We start from the raw sequence: 22,523 nt of genomic DNA on the forward strand, positions 1-22,523 counted from the left end.
TTTTTAAAGTTTATTACTTATGCATAAAAAAAAAGAAATCCTTCAACTATAAATAACTTTTTTAAAGCTTTTTCCCCCCGGTAAAGAGCAAGTTCCATATTGTTGTTTTATCTCGTTGTTTTTATTAAACACACTTTTAATTATTCAAGCACATAAAGCACTGTAAATAGTAAATGTATTAGTGCCAAATTTCTCCCTCACTTGTACCTGTTTTATACTTAAGGTAATTCGACTGAGTTAAATGGCATTACTCCTGCTTTATGCTAGTGCTAGTGAGAGGAAAATCAGGGCCATTTCTTTTAACATTCATAAACTACCAAATGGAGTTTAATACATTTGGTAACAAATATTTTTATGTGTATATGCGCCACATATACGGTACACACATTTAGGGTGCCAGTTGGATGAAATCTTTTAAATTTATTCTGTTTCACTGAGTCCTACTAAAATGAAAATCACTGGTAGGATAGGTCATTTTAATGGGCATATTACTTTATAATGAGTGTTTATCATCTGTTCTCTCCCATTTGTTAATGCAGCAAGCATTTTAATGGCAGATCAGGCATCACACTAAGAGAATTAAATTTTTATAGATGATAGAGTACCACAGAACAGCAATGAAACTATTCCTCCGCAATTTATTTATGTAATCATGGTCAAGAGAAATTAAGGTGGAGGTACATAAAAACAGTAGTTATCTGTTTTGATTATGAGCATAGCACCTATTTTGACCTAAGATACGTTTCCCTGAATAGTATAATTATTACATTTAGTTAGTAATTTAAAGCAAAATTTATTCAAAAAGACTTCATAGTACAGAACTTTTCCTTTTTTAACTCCTAGTAGGTTTTGCCAAGGGAACAGTGGGAAAGACTCTAGACTCTTTCGAACAGTAATATTTTGCTAAATAAGAGCTGACATATGTATATAAAACATGGCACCTTTCATCCAAAGTGCTCACCAGTATATACACACTACTATGTGTAGCTTTCACCTCATAAATCACTGAAATGTGGCCATGTCTTGTAAGGAAAGCAGCAGTTTTCAAATAGCACACAGCAATATTAGGCCTTGTCTACACTACGAGAGTAGTTCGATTTTACTTAAATCGAATTTTTGGAATCGATATTGCAAAGTCGAACGTGTGTGTCCACACTAAGGACAGTAATTCGACTTTGTGAGTCCACACTAACGGGGAAAGCGTCGACATTGGAAGTGGTGCACTGTGGTCAGCTATCCCACAGTTCCCGGAGTCCCCGCTGCCCATTGGAATTCTGGGTGGAGCCGCAAATGCCTTCTGGGTAAAAAAAATGTGTCCAGGGTGCTTTTGGGTAACTGTCGTCATCCGTCCATCACTCCCGCCCTCCCTCCCTGAAAGCGCCGGCGGGAAATCAGTTCGCGCACTTTTCTAGTCAGTGACAGCGCGGACGCCACAGCACTGCGAGCATGGAGCCTGCTGCAACCATCACTGCAGTTGTGGCCGCTCTCAACGCCTCGCAACTTATCATACACCTTTCCCTGAGGCAGATGCAGAAAAGTCAGGCGAGGAGGCTACGTCAACGCGGTGATGGCCTGAAGTCTGAGAGTAGCACAGACCTCTCAGAAAGCAGGGGACCCAGCGCCGAGAACATCACGGTGGCAATGGGTCATGTTGATGCCGTGGAAAGGAGATTCTGGGCACGGGAAACAAGCACTGAGTGGTGGGACCGCATAGTGCTGCAGGTCTGGGATGAATCCCAGTGGCTGCGAAACTTTCGCATGCGGAAGGGAACTTTCCTGGAACTTTGTGAGTTGCTGTCCCCTGCCCTGAAGCGCAATGACACCCGGATGCGAGCAGCCCTGACTGTCCAGAAGCGAGTGGCCATAGCCCTGTGGAAGCTTGCAACGCCAGACAGCTACCGGTCAGTCGCGAACCAGTTTGGGGTGGGCAAATCTACCGTGGGGGTTGTTGTGATGCAAGTAGCCAAGGCAATCGTTGATGTACTGCTGCCAAAGGTAGTCACCCTGGGAAACGTGGAGGCGATCATAGATGGCTTCGCAGCGATGGGATTCCCAAACTGCGGTGGGGCCATAGATGGAACTCACATCCCTATCCTGGCACCGGAACACCAGGCCAGCCAGTACATTAACAGAAAGGGCTACTTTTCCATGGTGCTGCAAGCACTGGTGGACCACAGGGGACGTTTTACCAACATCTACGTGGGATGGCCGGGCAAGGTTCATGACGCTCGTGTTTTCAGGAACTCTGGTCTGTTTAGACGGCTGCAGCAAGGTATTTACTTCCCGGACCACAAAATAACTCTTGGGGATGTGGAGATGCCTATAGTCATCCTCGGGGACCCAGCCTACCCGCTAATGCCCTGGCTCATGAAGCCCTATACTGGCGCCCTGGACACTGAAAAAGAACTCTTCAACTACCGGCTGAGCAAGTGCAGAATGGTGGTGGAGTGTGCTTTTGGCCGTCTCAAGGGGAGATGGAGAAGCTTACTGACTCGCTGTGATCTCAGCGAAACCAATATCCCCATTGTTATTGCAGCTTGCTGTGTGCTCCACAATCTCTGTGAGAGCAAGGGGGAGACCTTTATGGCGGGGTGGGAGGTTGAGGAAAATAGCCTGGCTGCTGATTACTCACAGCCAGACAGCCGGGCGATTAGAAGAGACCAGCGGGAAGCGCTGTGCATCCGGAAGGCTTTGAAAGCAAAGTTCCTGAGTGAGCAGGGTAACCTGTGACTTTAAAGTTTGTGTATTGAGAAGCTAAACCTGCCCCCGTTTCTTTGCCCAGTTAATGTTGACTATCCTATCCAGTTACATACCCCCTTCACCCCACTTCCAACACACGTTTCAAAATAAAAATAGTTCTACTTTGTTAAAGCACACCGTTTTCTTGAATACTGTATTCGCGGGAATTTTTTAAAACTGGGACGCAGACTGTGGTGCGGAGCGGGTGTACTGTAGTGGCGCGAATGCAGCTTCTAAACTCAAGGATTGACAGGCTCCGCTGCGGTGGGATGGTTGTTTCAACGGAGCCTGTCACCCCTCCTGATAGGGACTGTGTGTATGGGGGGGTCTATGTGACTTTGTGGCAGGGGGAGGACGGTTACAGATCCCCTGCTGTGTGGCTCTGTGATCCTGCCTAAGGACCGCCGCTTAAGATCTGTAACTGCCCTCCCCTGCCACAAAGTCACAGAGCAACCTACCCCCCACCACATAACATGAAAACAACCTCCCAGACTAACCAGGGTAACTAGTCACTGCATCACTGCACTATGTATGTGCCCTGCTGCTGTGCCTGCCCCCGACTATATACCCTGCCAAAGGTGACTGTCCTGTCGAATTACCAACCCCCTATCCCCCCCTCCTCCAAAAGAACATGATGGAAACAGTAGTTAACAGAAACGTATTTTTTATTATCAACCAAACATGGAACTGGGAAAGTGAAACTTGGACGGGGGCTCGTGTCAGGCGGGAAGGAAAGAACTTGTCAAATTTTGGGGAATGAGAGCCTTCTGCTGCTCGAGCTCTCTGCAGGGGTGGAGTGAGAGTTAGCAGGGACTCTGCCGCCTCTCCTTCTGTGCACTTTGGGTGAGGGGAGTATGGGACTTGGTGGCGGGGGAGGGCGGTTAGAGATGGACTGCAGCGGGGCTCTGTCCTCCTGCCTCCGTTCCTGCAGAACATCCACAAGGCGCCGGAGCGTGTCCGTTTGCTCCCTCATTAGTCCAAGCAGGGTTTGAGTCGCCTGCTGGTCTTCCTGACGCCACCTCTCCTCCCGATCCATGTTGGCTTGGTGCATTCGGGTCAAGTTCTCCCGCCACTGGGTCTGCTGTGCTGCCTGGGCTCTGGAGCAGGCTATAAGCTCCGAGAACATGTCCTCCCGTGTCCTCTTCTTCTTATGCCTAATCCGCGCTAGCCTCTGGGAGTGTGATGACAGGCTAGGTTGTGAGACAGTCGCAGATGGGGCTGTGGGAATGGGAAAAAGGGAGTGAATTCCTCAGAAAGATAAATGTAGTTGTGAACAAAGAACATAGTCTTTCTCTGTGAACAAGACCATGCACAGCACCTATCACATGCGCACTCAGCACAAGGTCGAATTCTCGGCCTTCGCATTCAGTGCCTGGGGTCTTCTACAGCACATTTGAGAAGCCTCTCAGGAGAACGGAATTTCTGTTGCAGGCAGACATGGTAAGCCGTAGACTTGTGGCAGCTTAAAACTTTAATATTAGCAATGGCCTCATTTCACATTGAAATCAATGTCGGTCCCTGCTGCCAGCAATTCGGCAAGCAGGAAGTCTGCTCCTGTCCCACACCCTCGCGGCTGTCCCCGGGAACGATCCCTTTCGGCTGCCCCTCTCCCGCCTCCACCGCGTGGCTGCAAACCAGCGGTTACAGTTCTGTAAAGGAACGGCAAAGCAGTCCCAACACTAACATTCCCCTACCTCATTCAAAGCAGGTCATCATGAGCGACATCACCCTCATGAGGATCTCTGACAGCGAGAAAGAGCGAATGCTCCGGGAAAGCCTGCAAAGACCAGGGCCGTATGCCGCCATGCTGTGCAGAGCAATGATTCCAGAGTACTTGATAGTCTCGTGGCGTGGCAACGTGTCCTACTACGGAGGACCCAATAAGGCCGCTCTCCCCAAGAACCTAATGCAGCGGATTTCCAATTACCTCCAGGAGAGCTTCCTCGAGATGTCACAGGAGGATTTCTGCTCCATCCCCGGACATATAGACCGCATTTTACTGTAGCTGCTGTAGCAGTGACTAACCAGTAGAGCGGCTTGGGCAGGACAATCATGCAAAACCGGACATTGCTAGATTTTTTTTCAATAGTTGCACTGCCCATGACTGAACCGTTAAGCTAATCAAACTAATCATGAGAAACCCATTTTTTAAATTGTTAATATTCCTGTTCTGTTACAAATAAATGTTTAGATTTTTACAACACTTACTGGCTGATCCTTCCCCAGATTCTGTGTCCGGGGTAACGGCTGGGGAGGGTTGGTAGGGGATCTCTGTAAGGGTGATGAAGAGATCCTGGCTGTCGGGGAAATCAGCGTTGTGAGCGCTGTCGACTGCCTCGTCCTCCTCATCTCCTTCCTCATCTTCCCCGTCCGCTAACATGTCCGAGGATCCAGCCGTGGACACTATCCCATCCTCAGAGTCCACGGTCACTGGTGGGGTAGTGGTGGCGGCCGCACCGAGGATGGAATGCAGTGCCTCGTAGAAACGGGATGTCTGGGGATGGGATCCGGAGCGTCCGTTTGCCTCTTTGGTCTTCTGGTAGCCTTGTCTCAGCTCCTTGATTTTCACGCGGCACTGCGTTACATCCCGGCTGTATCCTCTCTCTGCCATGTCTTTAGAGATCTTCTCGTAGATCTTTGCATTCCGTCTTTTGGATCGCAGCTCGGAAAGCACGGACTCATCGCCCCACACAGCGATGAGATCCAAGACTTCCCGATCAGTCCATGCTGGGGCCCTCTTTCTATTCTGAGATTGCACGGCCATCACTGCTGGAGAGCTCTGCATCGTTGCCAGTGCTGCTGAGCTCGCCACGATGTCCAGACAGGAAATGAGATTCAAACTGGCCAGACAGGAAAAGGAATTCAAATTCAAATTTTCCCGGGGCTTTTCCTGTGTGGCAGTTCAGAGCATCCGAGCTCGTACTGCTGTCCAGAGCGTCAACAGAGTGGTGCACTGTGGGATAGCTCCCGGAGCTATTAGCGTCGATTTCCATCCACACCTAGCCTAATTCGACATGGCCATGTCGAATTTAGCGCTACTCCCCTCGTCGGGGAGGAGTACAGAAGTCGAATTAAAGAGACCTCTATGTCAAACTAAATACCTTCGCGGTGTGGACGGGTGCAGGGTTAATTCGATGTAACGGCGCTAACTTCGACATAAACGCCTAGTGTAGACCAGGCCTTAAACAACAGTTCAGGACAGAAAAATAAGAATTCCCTTTTCAGTTAAAACTACAGGATGACTTTGGAATTTAGAATTAGAATTTAGTCAGAACATGAGGGCAAACACCTCATCTCTCATAAGAAGTATCATAGGCATCTTAATGATTACAAATAATTAGAACCTTGGTTTTAAATTTCATCAAGACTACAGAACCAGAAGCATTTTACCACCCTTATTCAAAAGTAACTACAAGAATAGCAGCAGATGCTAGTGATCTAACGGGAGCAGCATACTACAGCTCATGGGACACTGGAGTTGATTGCTACTCTCTACTCTGAAACTGGCCTGCAATGTAACCCTGTGTGAATCACTTAACAATTCATTTTCTTCATCTGTAAAATGGAGGCAAAGCACTTTGAGATCTCTGAATGAAAAGAGCTAAGTAAGTATTACTCTATCATTATTATTACTCTATTACTCAGACATAGCCTAAACCCTTTTGAATTTTATCCTCTAGCCAAGCATTGTAAGTCTTATTCACAAAGGTTTTTGGCTTTGTGCACCATCAATACTAAAGCAAATATCAGTAAAAACACCTCAGGGCAGATTTTGAATCTTAAACTTTTACCTGCCATGCCACTTGACACTCTGTTCATCTATATGTACCAGTAGTTTGCCTTAGATATCCCCAGATGCCCCTGGTTTATATAAATACTAATATTTTGTTAATTCCATTACTTGTTGCAAAAAGAAGGCTTTACTTGCTATTAATTCCCTTTTTTAAAAAATCGATAATCAGTTTTAACAAATTTGTGTTGCTATTGTTTATTAAATATTATGATAGTCAAGCAATGAAACTTTATGGAGAACAAAACCAAGACAATATGATCAGTAAATTGTATTGTGTGGTATACTGTTTACCAAAGAAATGAGTTCAGGCTGCAGGAATTTCAGAGGTCAAACTTGTATTGGAAAAAGTAACCATAAAATGCAATCACAGCCTGTAATTGGTCTTTAGCGAAACTGCAAACTCAATTTTGTCTTAACAGTTGAGTTTGGTAAAAACAACTTTAACAAAATTTAAGACTCATGGAAATCTTTCCATGATGATTTTTAATCCAATGGGAGCTTTTAACCAAATATTTGACTGCAATGTTTGCAACCTAAATGCTGAGAACCTGAAAGTGAAATAGCCTATTCAATAAAAACCTACTTAAACAATTTGTATTATCCTGGTAGGAAAAGAATATGTGAATAACATAAATAGTGAAAAGCAAATTGCACTTTTAAAAATTCTTTCAGTTTTAAATGATACAAAGGGTATTAGGTAAGGACATTTCTTGACTTTTATAACTTAATACCGATCATTCAAGCCATATGTTTTCTTACATTCACAATTTAAATATTTATGTGGGTATAGGGAACTAATTTAAGAACAAGTTGTTTTTAGTATGAAAAAACTATGTAGGCAAAGAGATGGATTATAAACATGGTATGAAAACTGCTTAAATGAAACCAATGGGAATCACGCTAGTGTAAACGAAGGTGCAATGTGGACCATATTCTTACAGAATGTTATAGAATGATGGTCATCTCTCTATGATAACGATTGCAATGAAGTTTCCATTTCAAACCTGATTTTGCCCCCACCCTCCTATGATTTACCAGGAAAAAATTCAGTTCATATAGAACTCAAAATTAGAAGGCTAGATCTGAAATTAAGATAGAACCTTTATGCAAATGTTGAAATTTGGTGGACACTAGGTTCCTAAATTATGACACCCTCACTATAGAAGGGTTAAAACATAATTCCAACTTTTTGACCCTTAGCACAAAATCAGAAGGTAAAATAAGTTTTACTAGATATCCCCAGCTGAGATGTTTTTCTCAGAACCAAAATTTAGTTGATTAATTTGAATTTTCAAAATTATTGATATTTTATTTAGTAACATTTCTAGAAAATTTCTGCTCCAGGCATGTTACTATAGGACATCAGAGGCCTGCTAGAGATCTAAGCTTTCCTTTAAGAAAAAAGTAAGGCTTCTAGCCCTTTCCCCAGTGGCAATAGACCTCAAAGTGTAACCTGACCACTTGGGAGCTGCCAGGTCCAGGTGAGGCATTAGCCCTTCCTTTCCATGGGGTATATTCAGGAGAGGGGAACTAGTGCTCCTCTACCTTCACCACCCAATCAGCCACATGAGGGTCAGCAGATAGAGAAAGCAGTGACTAGTTAATGTGTTCCCTGACTGCTCCTGAGTCAGAGCTAACCGTTCACCTGGACCCCTCTGCTCCTGGCAGCTCCTATGTTAGCATTAGGTCTCTGGTGGGACTTTCCCGATGGGGTATAGGAGTAAGCACCCCCTTATGACTATATTAAAAACTAAGGAAGTTCAACACAAATAACTTTGCTAAGATTTACTTGAGAACTGCAATCTTAACTCTTGGTTTTCTGTGTTTTAACATTTGAGGGATTTTTAAAGTCTGCATCTCCTGAAAGGTAATTTACTCAGCTCATTGATCTGCACCTACTACTTTAATTTCACCTTAACAAATCTCTCTGATATATATATTGAAAGCACACTGGGACTTTGCATGTTATTGACTCTGATTCACCGCTGTTACTCCTGTTAGTGTAAAGCCAATGAAATCAATTAAGTGATATGGGCATAAAACAGGAGTAACATAGTGAAATCAGAGCCAGTAAACTTTTCATCTCCATAAGATACTAATTTCAAAGCCAGTTATATTATTTTCATGGTATCTATTAGCAAGCAAGAACAATGTTAGGGAAAAATACTACTACACATTAATAACACAATTTTTGCCTAATAAAATGTCTCTAACATTTGTATAAGGTGACAAGTGAGAAAAATCAAAGAAACTCAGTTAAAGATAAAACAAAACATAATGTACTCCATTGTTTATTATTTTATTACATGTATTTGTAAAGCACTCATCATAATTTATATGTAGTATCAGCTAGGTACCGCCTCTGCTCTTGAGTCATGCTACAGCAATTGAGATCAGCTGCTGACATGCTAGAGTGTACAGTCTTCAGATTCAACTGGGAGGGCAGCTAGGAGGCAGTGAAGAGTCATCACTTGCGGACTTTGTTGCCCATCCTGATGAGACTGAGTCCAAGTTTGCTAACCTTCGGTGCATGCTACAAATCCTGTATGTTTCCCAGACGCTCTGAATTAGGAGGGTTAGAGAGGTGAGGGGGATGGGTGGCAGTTAGTGATGGCACTAATTCCGGATGCAAGTTTGTAATTATATATATTTTGTAAACACACAAGTGCATGTGTCTAGAGCAATGCATAGGTAAATTTTTTAAACAGCAAAATAAGTAGGGGCAGTGAAGCATATTACAGAGGTGGATGACTGATGATTACTCTTTGTACAATTGGTTTCACACTGTTGCATTTGTACTTTTAAGATCCATATTCATAGAAATCTGGATGGTTTTGCAGTTATTAAACATCCTCCCTATATTTCACCAATGTCTGCTGCATAAAGAGCAGATAGCTGAGAGTCTGCATTACATCTCTTAGGGCTAAGGGACCTAATTGGTCTCTCCACTCCTTTATTTCTGGCCACTATTGCCACTTTAATCCACTTTCCCAGATTGTGTTATCCTCTCTGCCCCACTGGCAGCCAAATGGGCTAGATAGAGCAATCGCCTTTCAAGCAACTTTGAATAAAAAAAAGTCCATTATCTTTAGGTCAGCTACTTGCAAACAAATGTGCAGTAGATACACTAAGAATGTTTTGATGACATGTCAAAGTCCATTTTTTATTCTCTTTCTTGGCAAAGCTTCCAGTGTTCCACTGTTAACTGAAAGAGAGCATACATTGTATATGTCTTGTTTTCTGTTTATTAAACAAAAAACAGCTGTCGCTAAAGCCTCCCTTTAGAAGGAGAATGTCAGGAAGTTCAAGCATAAAATCTGTGACCTACTTAGTTCAATAGCCATGTAGAAATGAACAAGGTGTAGAAATGTTATAGATATGGTAAAAATACCAAAAATATGTCCTGATGGAAAAATTTGAAACCAAGATATCAATGTACGTAAAACAAAATCGAAAGGATTGAAACACAATTTTTTTTAACAGAGAGCTTGCAGCTGCACCAATAAGATACATGTTGTAATTCATCAGAATAGTAATATTATAGAGTAATAAAGAGATTTAAAAAGGGCGCAGGGAAGCAAAAACTTGGAATTGTTGAAGAGAGAGAAATGCCTTCTGGACAATAATAGTAATAATAACAACCATGTAAAGAATCAGAGGCTCTTTCATGGTAAAGTTTTCTTTTCTCCTTACTAGTACTACCTTGAAAAAATACATCTCCCCAACTGTATACTGTAAAGAAGGAGTTGCAGAGAAATAGGCTGGATTGGAATGTAGGGGAAGGAGATAAGGGGAAGCTATTTAACTTTCACCTGTTGCAGAAAAAAGTTTATTTCAGGCATCTTTTCCAAATTAGTGTGTTGCTGTTTGGATTTCAGAAGCACACATGAAGTCCATTTATCAAGTACCTTGCTTATGAGAGAACTCCTGGGTTAGGACCATGCACCTGAAACTGTTTAGATACCTGGAGAAATACAGCTTTTCAGAAAGAAAGTATGTGGTTCCCTAAAACCGTGCCAAAGAGTGAACATGGAGGAAATCTGGTCTGTTTGTGTTGTGTATGAGGGAGAGGTCAGTTTGCGGAAGCGGATGCTGGACAGCTGACATCACTGCTGATGCAGAATTAAGATTATGAACCATTGTCTAGTGGTTGTGCTAGTGGTAAGATGAAGATTTCTGGGTGAAGGGGTAGAGGATATGTACTGTTAGGCACCTTAACTTTCCATTTCCTTATTTTTGAGTTGTGTATCAGGTATGTTGTATGCAGCATCTTTAAGATATCTTTTTTTCCAGTTTAAATTGAAAACCAGAATGCTTAATTTTAATTGAGAATCAATTATTTTACCTATGTTCTGTTATTAAAATACATACCTTTTCAAGAATATTAATTACTTCTTTTGAAAAATACATATGTTTCAACCTAATACTAATCATACAATTTTGTGCTTTCATCTGTTTAGGTAGGCTCCATTCAAAAGGCATACTTATAGTAGAGCACTTCTGTTTTGTGTTTTGTGTTTTTTTGTTTTTAAACAGCAATATGCAGCTTTCATTTCAGAAATTCAATCTGAAGGAGGAGGTATTTTGTTTTTATGATTGATTTGGCCAGTTAGATAGCAGCATAAAGAAGTCTAATATCCCAAACAGTGGCACTTACTGCTGTCTGGCCAAGGAGTGACATTGGAGTCAGAGGTGATAGCAGCTTCTTGCTTCCATCCTCTCTGCAGGACAAGCATTGGTAGTTGCCAAATGCATACACTGATGTCCGTTCACGCATGTGCAGATGGCTTCAGAAAGCAAATTGTTCCAGGCTTTCAGTAAGATTTTTGAAAAGGTCCTGGAAGTCAGGTGGAGTCAACACATTCATTTATGGTTATTAAAAGGTTACATCAAAATGCTATTCAAACCAAGCTGCAGAATTACTAGCATCAGATAGCCTATGGCTTAAATATCCTGTATATTACAAAGATTTGCTTGAAGCATAGCACAGAGGGCCTTTTGTACAAAGCTTGAGGAGTTAGTCCTTGGCATTTGGCCAGCAATAAAGAAAGCTTGCCCTTGTGCCATTCTGTCCTCCACTGCTCAGATTCTGGCAGCAGTTTGACTTCAGTGTAATTGTTGGCACTAAAGCTAAACTGTGCCCTGAATGGCCTCTTCTGACAAAAAGACAGGAGTACAGAGGTTTAACACTGCATCAAATCTCTGTATTGGTCTACTGTAATAGAGGAGTCTGTTATGAGAACTTTTCATATCAGAGAGGCAAACAATAGACTATAGAGGCGTCGTACTAAAGAAATCCCTTAAACAGAGTGTGAAGTATTTTTCATTTTTTCCACAGGATAATGAAGTGTCCAAACAGGATAAGAGAACAAATAGCTTGTTCTAGGGCAGGCATTAGTTTGGCTCTCTATCCACAGTTGTTGTTGTTCTACTCTAATTTGTGTATAGTAGTTTAATTTTATATTCCTCATTCAGACCATACACAAGCATAGTCACAGATTTAAATGATAGGGTATTTTTATTGTTTGCAAGGCTTCACTTGCTTACTCTTTCTTTTAATATATATTTATATATATATATATATACATATATGTATACTTTCCCATTTCATTGAGGCAGATTTGGAAATCAAACAAGAAACTTCAGACTCTACTACGATGGAAAACACTTTGTTGGGGAGAAACGTTTTGAGTCCATCCATGACCTGGTGACAGATGGATTGATTACTCTTTATATTGAAACCAAGGCAGCAGAATATATTGCCAAGATGACAATAAATCCAATTTATGAACACATAGGATATACAACCTTAAACAGAGAGCCAGCACACAAAAAACATATGCCAACCCTGAGAGATACATATGATGGCAAAGAGTCTACAGGAGAAGATGAGGTAGCAGAGAAAAGGGTAAGCAATTGTTAAAACACACTTTTTTTTTATTAGACTTTTATTTTATACTCTTAACTCCACTGAAGAATATTAAATATGCTTATAGGTGTTTAATCTAAATGGTTACATCAAATATTTTTGATGAATAGTAAGTTATATGTTAAGATGTTTTAATAATCTTTCCAAGTTTTTAAATGGAAATTTTTGCATATTGCAAATACCTCTGATTCATAAACTTTTATCATAAGGATCTTTGTTTTTTTTTAAAGAAATGATTGTTATTACAAATGTCAATTCTCTGATATTCCAGATAGGCTAAAGATATTTGAACTTAGTTATTTACTGTGCAAAAAGACAATTGCCCTTTAATACAGAAATGTATTCCAAAATCTATTCAGCATTCCCCATACAGTGATAGTAAAGTTGTCCACTTTATAAATAAGTCTGTTCATTAACAAGATAAAATGTTAAAACATTTCACATGACTAAGTTCAGCCTGTCAGAAACTGACAGAACTATTTTTGGCCTCAACCAGGCTTATGAAGAAGGATATCTCTTTTCAGAGACTTGCATTATCAACTGAGAGCTAACTGCATTGTGGGGGGGTTAAAATAAATAAAAAAATACATTAGAACCAATGCAGGATACATTTCAGACTTTGTACTCTTGCAGAACATCTTTAATGTAATGTAGAAGACCCCAAAAACAGTTTCCATGTAGCTTTGTTAACGTGACAGATATAAAACTTGTTTTTAAATTCATATTAATACATTTTTAAAATAATGATAGTTTTTAAAATAACTAGAGGAAAAATTGATTGCATCTGTGTATTAAAAAGATTTCCATTTATGGGCTTTTTAAGTGTGTGTTTAAAAATATTACTTAAAATATCAGTATATTCACACATATATAATATGTGCTGTAGACTCTCCTGTTACAATGTAATTAAGAGTTTTTTGTAAATTACTGTAAATCACAAAAGAAAATGCTACGTTTAGGTTTGATTACACATTCATCTTCCCAATCAGAGATCAGGAACACATTTCGTGTAATCCTTACATGTATTGACATTCTGTGTCTATGCTGCTGTGACTGAACTTTTTTAATGTAGTAAATCATAGAAGATTAGGGTTGGAAGAGACCTCAGGAGGCCATCGAGTCCAAATCCCTGCTCAAAACAGGACCAACCCCAACTAAATCATCCCAGCCAGGGCTCTGTCAAGCCAGGCCTTAAAAATCTCTAAGGATAGAGATTCCACCGCCTCCCTAGGTAACCCATTCCAGTTCTTCACCACTCTCCTAGTGAAATAGTGTTTCCTAATATCCAGCCTAGACCTCTCCCACTGCAACTTGAGACCATTGCTCCTTGTTCTGTCATCTGCCACCACTGAGAACAGCCAAGCTCCATCCTCTTTGGAACCCCCCTTCAGGTAGGTTCAAAAGCTGCTATCAATTCCCCCCCCACACACACACACTCTTCTCTTCTGCAGACTAAACAAGCCCAGTTCCTCAGCCTCTCCTCATAAATCATGTGCCCCAGCCCCCTGATCATTTTCGTTGCCCTCAATATATTGGAAAATATAGCTGTCCATTTTAATCACCTGATTTCTTGCCTGAAACTAGCAGTGGTATAGGTCTGATTTACCTGGGTTCTGTTCCCTGGTGCCATTGACTGGCTGTGTGATGTTGAGCAAATCACTTAACCATTCTGTGCCTCCGTTTCCTCATTTATAAAATTGATACTAATGCTTATCCGCTTTTGTAAAGTGCTGGCATGACATACAGTTGAAAAGCACTGTGAAAGTAGTACTGTGTGACCATCTCTGACTGCCAAAGTTCACTCACCAATGTGAAAGAGAAACAACATGCATTTGAACATGTCTCCAGAATTTATCTCTAGTCCCAAATGAAGCCTATTCCATTAAAAATAGGTTTATCTTATTTACAGACTTCATTTATTGGGAACAAGAAAACTGTTTCAAATCAATAGGTTGGGTCAACATTCTGAAATATCAGTTTGCCCCTATAAATGACAGCTGTAAGTAAAATACCTTTTTTAAATAGCATAGACCAGAGGTTCTCAAACTGTGGTCCGCAAGCTCCATTCAGGTGGTCCACAGATAGTTCCCTCTAAGGTGCGTGCCTGGGCAGCCGCGCACAAGAGAATGAAGGGCCACCCACCTAATTAGTGGAGCTGCGCAGGCGTGACTCCACTAATTAGGTGCCTGGACCCTGGAAAAGACGCACATGTAAGGTGAGGTGGTGGCCTTGTGGGGTGGGGGCAGTGGGGTGAGAAGACAGGGTGGGGGGAATTTGGGACGTGCAGGGCTGCGGCGACCAGAGAAAGAGGCAACTTTCCCCAGCTCCAGGGCTGTGTCTACTGGGGAGATACCCAGTCTCAGCTCTATGGCTGCTGTGGAGGGGAAGATACCCCCCTCCTTCCCAGCCCCAGCTCGGGGGCTGCCGTGGCAGGGGATAGAGGGCACATCCATTGCATTAGAAAGGTAAGGCTACTAATGTTAAAATATGAGTTGTATGCTTTTATTTGTAGAACAAAAAAACTGTTTTTTTTTATATAGCGCTTTTATCCAAAGCACTTTACGATAGATAGCTAATGGTACAAACAACATTTGGAAAGATCATTAAGTGGTCCACCAAGACCCTCAGCAATTTTCAAGTGGTCTGCGAAAGAAAAGTTTGAGAACCACTGGCATAGACTGTCTAAATGGTCTTATATGCTTTTTCTTCAGTACTTAAGAAGCTTTCGCCTCTCCCAATGAACTCAGAGGGGACTCAGAACCTCACAAGATCAGGCTGTTAGTACTGAATTCTATAGATCCTAACAATGGGGGATGTAAAATATTAGTAGAAAATCTCACCTGTTAATTACAGGTAAAGTTCAGTCCAGCGTAGAAGGCTGACACAAGGTCCTCCACACCACTTACACCAGCTAATAAGGGCTTACGTCATGTTGGAGGGTCTTGAGTGGGCTTTCTGCACTGGGGTTTCTTTCATTCTACAAGGGTTCGATTTAAGGCAAAACCTGGAACAGAAGTTCTGGAAATCACCAGGTCATGTGGGTTGTGGTGGTTGTGTGGTTTTTTGGTAAATTCAACACTTATTGCATTTATCATACTTCACATACTCACCACTATTCAAAGCGAGTGCTATCATTGGAGTCATTTTGTGAAGAGGTAATAGAATTTTGTTGTTTAGTGCATAACATTTTCTGCACTGCTGGAGAAGTTTGGACAGTGTAAGGATTGTAGAGGAGGTTATTATGGAAGGACACAGTTGTTGTTTTTTTCTTAGATGGATGCTGTCAAGTCAGACTTCCATCAATAAAAATGTACATATTTTTTCTCATGGAATAGATCAAGAACTATTGAGTAGTTCTCTCAAATTGAAATTTTAGATGAAAAGCCTTAGACATATTAGTCATGTAATTGCCACATCCCACACTCTTTGTTTGGAAGTTATAAGCAGCCAAACTTGCTTTGACTCCAAAATGTATAACAGTCTGGATTGGCCCGAAGCCCAATTTTTATGAGTCTGGTCTCATTATTTGGTTTGGAACCTTATTGATGTGGGCACAGAAACAATGGGTCAGTCTACACTGCCAAAAAAAAAAAAATCACAGCAGCGAGACTCAGAGCCAGGGTCAACTGACTTGGGCTTGCGCTACAAGACTAAAAATAACAGTGTAGATTTTCCCACTTGCACTGGAGCCTGGGCTCTGAGGGTATGTCTACACTGCAATAAAATATCAATGGCTGGCCCATGTCACATGGCTGGAGCCTGGGTTCTGGGACCCTGCAAGGGAGAAGGGTCCTAGAGTCCAGCATCCCATTTGGGGGAAGGGTTCCAGAGTCTGGGCTCCAGCCCGACCCTGACATCTACACTGCAGCCTGAGCCCCGCAAGCATGAGTCGGCTGACACAGGTCATCTCTGGGTGTTTTATTGCAGGTAGATATACCCTGATACCCTTCCCCCTCACTGGTGTGAGCCCTAGTCAGTTGACCTGGGCTCTGAGACTCTCTGCCACTGAGGTAAATTTTGCAGTGTAGATGTAACTAGTGAGATGCACACACCATAGCATGGATAAATGCAGAGGCTGCAACTTCATTTAAAACTATTACCAAACTGGAGTAACGCCCCCAAATTACCCAGCAGGGTTATTCTAGTGTGGACTTCAATTGGCACCCATGGCCCCAGATACTACAAACCTGAGGGTGGGCGTGTAGGCCATGCCCCCTATATACCCTTAGGCCTGCTCCAGGACCTTCACTGGAAACTGAACCAGGAAACCCAAAATGGCTACTCACCTATGCAGTTGTTCTGAGTTGGCTGAAACCTTGTTATAGGCTGAGTTAAAAAACCTTATGAAGTTCATAGAGTCAGAGATTCTAGGACTGGAAGTGACCTCGAGAGGTCATCGAGTCCAGTCCCCTACCCTCATGGCAGGACCAAATACTGTTTAGACCATCCCTGATAGACATTTATCTAACCTACTCTTAAATATCTCCCGAGATGGAGATTCCACAACCTCCCTAGGCAATTTATTCCAGTGTTTAACCACCCTGACAGTTAGGAACTTTTTTCTAATGTCCAACCTAGACATCCCTTGCTGCAGTTTAAGCCCATAGCTTCTTGTTCTATCCTTAGAGACTAAGGTGAACAAGTTTTGTCCCTCCTCCTTATGACACCCTTTTAGATACCTGAAAACTGCTATCATGTCCCCTCTCAGTCTTCTCTTTTTCAAACTAAACAAACCCAATTCTTTCAGCCTTCCTTCATAGGTCATGTTCTCAAGACCTTTAATCATTCTTGTTGCTCTTCTCTGGACCCTCTCCAATTTCTCCACATCATTCTTGAAATGTGGTGCCCAGAACTGGACACAATACTCCAGTTGAGGCCTAATCAGCGCAGAGTAGAGCAGAAGAATGACTTCTCGTGTCTTGCTCACAACACGCCTGTTAATACATCCCAGAATCTCACGTTTGCTTTTTTTGCAACAGCATCACACTGTTGACTCATATTTAGCTTGTGGTCCACTATAACCCCTAGATCCCTTTCTGCCGTACTCCTTCCTAGACCGTCTCTTCCCATTCTGTATGTGTGAAACTGATTTTTCCTTCCTAAGTGGAGCATTTTGCATTTGTCTTTATTAAACTTCATCCTGTTTACCTCAGATCATTTCTCCAATTTGTCCAGATCATTTTGAATTTTGACTCTGTCCTCCAAAGCAGTTGCAATCCCTCCCAGTGTGGTATCATCTGCAAACTTAATAAGCGTATTTTCTATGCCAATATCTAAGTTGTTAATGAAGATATTCAACAGAGCCAGTCCCAGAACAGATCCCTGCGGAACCCCACTTGTTATGCCTTTCCAGCAGGATCGGGAACCATTAATAACAACTCTCTGAGTATGGTTATCCAGCGAGTTATGCACCCACCTTATAGTAGCTTCATCTAAATTGTATTTGCCTAGTTTATCAATAAGAATATCACGTGAGACTGTATCAAATGCCTTACTAAAGTCTAGGTATACCACATCCACCGCTTCTCCCTTATCCACAAGGCTCGTTATCCTATCAAAGAAAGCTATCAGATTGGTTTGACACAATTTGTTCTTTACAAATCCATGCTGGCCATTCCCTATCACCTTACCACCTTCCAAGTCTTTGCAGATGATTTCCTTAATTACTTGCTCCATTATCTTCCCTGGCACAGAAGTTAAACTAACTGGTCTGTAGTTTCCTGGGTTGTTTTTATTTCCCTTTTTATAGATGGGCACTGTATTTGCCCTTTTCCAGTCTTCTGGACTCTCTCCCATCTCCCATGATTTTCCAAAGATAATAGCTAGAAGCTCAGATACCTCCTCTATTAGCTCCTTGAGTATTCTAGGATGCATTTCATCAGGCCCTGGTGACTTCAGGCATCTAACTTTTCTAAGTGATTTTTAACTTGTTCTATTTTTATATAAATGCTGTGTCACTTGTGTAAAATATAATGTGTGTTTCAGAAATGCTTAGTGGAAAGTGACCCAAAACACTAGATTATAGGAAATATTTCCTTGCCTTTTCTATAACATATGCAGTGTTGTTATAGCCCTGTTGGTCCCAGGATATTAGAGAGACAAGGTTGGTGAGGTAATATCTTTTATCGGACCAACTTCTGTTTGGGAAAGGTACTGAGCTTTCTACTTACTACTAAATACAAGATTAAGCAGATAGTACCTTTTCCCAACCTGAAGAAGAGTTCGTGTAGCTCGAAAGCTTGTCTCTTTCACCAACAGAAGTTGATCCAATAAAAGATATTGCCTCACCCATCTTGTCTCTGCTATATAAAGATATTTTATGGATAGCAATAGCACACAAGACAAAGTACTTGTATCCACAGTTAAGCTGCAGACCGTAGCCTTCTCCAGCAAACTAAACATTTATTGTCTACAATAGAAACTTCCAGAGCCCCTTAAAAATATGTGCTGTATGAAAGTGAATACACTGTTGTATTTTTATGGTATGCTGATACTTGTCGCTGTTTATTTAAAGGCTGTATTTATAAAAAATAGGGATGTTGAGCGACTAAGAAAATTAATTGCAATTAATCGCGTGATTAAACAATAATAGAACATCATTTATTTAAATATTTTGGATGTTTCCTACATTTTCAAATATGTTGATTTCAATTACAACACAGAATACAAAGTGTACAGTGCTCACTCTATATTTATTTCTGATTAAAAATACTTATACTGTAAAAAACAAAAGAAATAGTATTTTTCAATTCACCTAATATAAGTACTGTAGTGCAATCTCTTTATCATGAAAGTTGAACTTACAAATATAGAACTATGTACAAAAAATAACTGCATTCAAAAATAAAACAATGTAAAACTTTAGAGCCTACAAGTCCACTCAGTCCTACTTCAGCCAATTGCTCAGACAAACAAGTTTGTTTACATTTCCAGGAGATAATGCTGCCTGCGTCTTGTTCACTATGTCACCTGAAAGTGAGAATAGGAGTTCACATGGCACTGTTGTAATTGGCGTCGCAAGATATTTACATGCCAGACACACTAAAGATTCATATGTCCCTTCATGCTTCAACCACCATTCCAGAGGACATGCGTCCATGCTGACAGGTTCTGCTCGATAACAATCCAAAGCAGTGCGGACTGATGCATGTTGATTTTCATCATCTGAATCAGATGCCACCAGCAGAAGATTGATTTTCTTTTTTGATGGTTTGGATTCTGTAGTTTCCGCATCAGAGTGCTGCTCTTTTAAGACTTCTGAAAGCATGTTCAACACCTCGTCCATCTCAGATTTTGGAAGGCACTTCAGATTCTTAAACTTTGGGTCAAGTGCTGCAGCTATCTTTAGAAATCTCACATTGGTACCTTCTTTGCGTTTTGTCAAATCTGCAGGAGAAGTGTTCTTAAAATGAACAGCGTGCTGAGTCATCATCCGAGACTACTATAACATGAATATATGGCAGAATGCAGGTAAAACAGAGCCGGAGACATACAATTCTCCCCCAAGGAGTTCAGTCTCAAATTGAATTAACATATTCTTTTTTTAATGAGTGCCATCCGCATGGAAGCAAGTCCTCTGGAATGGTGGCCGAAGCATGAAAGTGTATACGAATGTTTAGCATATCTAGCATGTAAATACCTTGCAATGCCAGCTACAAAAGTCCCATGTGAACGCCTGTTTTCACTTTCAGATGACATTATAAATAAGAAGCAGGCAGCATTATGTCCCATAAATGTAAACAAACTTGTTTGTTTTAGCAATTGGCTGAACAAGAAGTAGGGCTGAGTGGACTTATAGGCTCTTTGAATTGTTTTGTTTTTGAATGCAGTTATTTTTTGTACATAATTCTACTTTGTAACTTCAACTTTCATGATAGAGATTGCACTACCGTACTTGTATGAGGTGAATTGAAAAATACTATTTCTTTTGTTTATTGTTTTACAGTAGAAAGATTTGTAATAAAAATAATAATATAAAGTGAGCACTATACACTTTATATTCTGTGTTGTAATTGAAATCAATATATTTGAAAATGTAGAAAAACATCCAAAAATATTTAATAAATTTCAATTGGTATTCTATTGGTTAACCGTGCGATTAAAACTGTGATTAATAAACAGCCCTAATAAAAACTGATATTTCTCCATTGTTTAAATTAATATAAATAACTAGAATGATTTAACCTCCATATAAAGCAGCTCTATACTCATTCTGTAGTGTGTTCATACATAGATTGAGACGTTTTTCTTTGTCTTCAATGATAAAAAGGGGAGTATTAAATCCCTGTTGCTCAAATTGAAATATATAAGCAAACTGGAACTGGACAAGTCTAACAGCGGATGCAAAGAAAATTGTAGAAAGTTAAATATGACAGAAGATGCTGTTTTATTATCTGAATGGTACTTGTAATAATATTCACTAAAGGGGATTATTCCAGTAGATGGAGGAGAAAATAATTTCTGCAGGGCTCTGTATTTTATGAATGTGCCTCTTCATAAGCCTTATCCTGCAGCTTCATAGCTTCTCCCTAATTTTTCACCTCTTAGGTATAAAGTCTTCTGTTTTGTCCAAGGCAAAAGGGAAGAAAAAGTTTCTCTGTCTAAAGTAGGGATGAGCTTGTACCCAAACCACATGCTGCACACCTGCAGACTCTGTGGACATTCTGATCAGGGTATAATACAGGCTTTGTGATACAGGCCTGTCTGTCGTCATGAGTGAGACAAATGGTGATGTGTAAAAATAATTTCTGGAGAAGAACAAACAGAGCACAAGGACACTTAGGGCTTGATTGGGGAATAGCCGCTGGGGTTGTAATTTCACATTCTGTCATAAAAGCGCAGAGGAAATAGGGCAGCCACCAAGCACACCTTAACCATCAAAATAAAATATTAGAGTCCTAGGCCTAGTAGTAAATTTGGCAAGTGCCAGTGTCTGGGAATCCGAGGGTACATGAGATGTCTCTTTATGGAAATTAACTTGAATTAATAGCAGTAGAAATATTTTGGGTGAATTTAAAAAAATGATTGTGGTTGATGGGAGAGCCTTAATAGCTGGCTTTAGCAAAGGAGAAAGATTTAAAGACCATGAAAGATGCAAAGTTGACAAACTATGCAATATTTGGATGAGGATTGCAAAACACAAACCATCATGATGAGCAGAAGCCTTGAGTCCTGCAAGGGGCATACCAATATATTGTTGTGTGACTTAAGATAGTTTTTAATGGGAAAAGCATGAGACTCTAATTGACCACTTGTTATGTGATTACCTGAAGGCCTTTGATTATCATGATTACCTGAAGGCCTTTGACTGCTTGTCATATACAATACAATGTAAATAGAAAATCAAAAATGTTTTAGTTTACTGTTTTCTGACTTTCATGATCTCTGACTGAATTAATAAAGTTAGAGAGATAACTGGTGGGTTTGAGAATTGAAAAAGGGAGTAGACTTGACATGGCTGAATGCCCTGAACATATATTTCAGCACAGCAGCTAAAAATGTAATGATAGTTCCTCAAATAATCTGTAGGCTGTTCAGAAATCAAAGTTATGCTGCCATTATGGTCCTTTGAGCTAGGGGGAAGCCTAAAGACTCTATTGAAAGTGTGTTCCATCTGAAGTGGCCTAATGCAGAAATGGCGATAGCTCCCAGTACCCCAGAGCTTCTTCTGCATTTCACTCCTTGAATATTTGACAAATCATTGCAACTTCTCCTCCTTCAGAAGGTAATTATCACAGTAGAGTTAGTGGCCCAAAAGCAGATCAATTGATTCAGTTAAATACTTCATGTAAGATGATAGCTCTATTGAATTAATAAATATATAGATACACCTCTACCTCAATAGAACGCTGTCCTCGGAAGCCAAAAAATCTTACCATGTTATAGGTGAAACCGCGTTATATTGAACTTGCTTTGATCCACCGGAGTGCGCAGCCCGCCCCCATGGAGCACTGTTTTACCGCGTTATATCCGAATTCGTGTTATATCGGGTTGCGTTATATCAATGTAGCAGTGTAGTTACTTACCTCTTTGCCAAGGTCATTGTCAATTATCTGGCACTGA

At 40.9% G+C, this 22,523-nt stretch overlaps 1 protein-coding gene across 4 annotated transcripts in view; it reads left to right on the top strand.

Annotated features, from left to right (window-relative positions):
* The window catches only part of CHN1 (chimerin 1), a 159,322-nt gene that overhangs the window by 64,721 nt on the left and 72,078 nt on the right, over positions 1-22,523 (top strand). For 3 of the 4 annotated variants that reach the window (XM_054043793.1, XM_054043794.1, XM_054043796.1), the window contains one exon: positions 12,152-12,440. In XM_054043793.1, the coding sequence (XP_053899768.1) occupies positions 12,152-12,440 (289 nt within the window). Of the gene's footprint in view, positions 1-10,716; positions 10,785-12,151; positions 12,441-22,523 lie in introns of those variants that run through there. The other variant, XM_054043795.1, reaches the window with a different exon arrangement.

The sequence above is a fragment of the Malaclemys terrapin genome, chromosome 11 (assembly GCF_027887155.1).
Source record: "Malaclemys terrapin pileata isolate rMalTer1 chromosome 11, rMalTer1.hap1, whole genome shotgun sequence".
NCBI lineage: Eukaryota > Metazoa > Chordata > Testudines > Emydidae > Malaclemys > Malaclemys terrapin.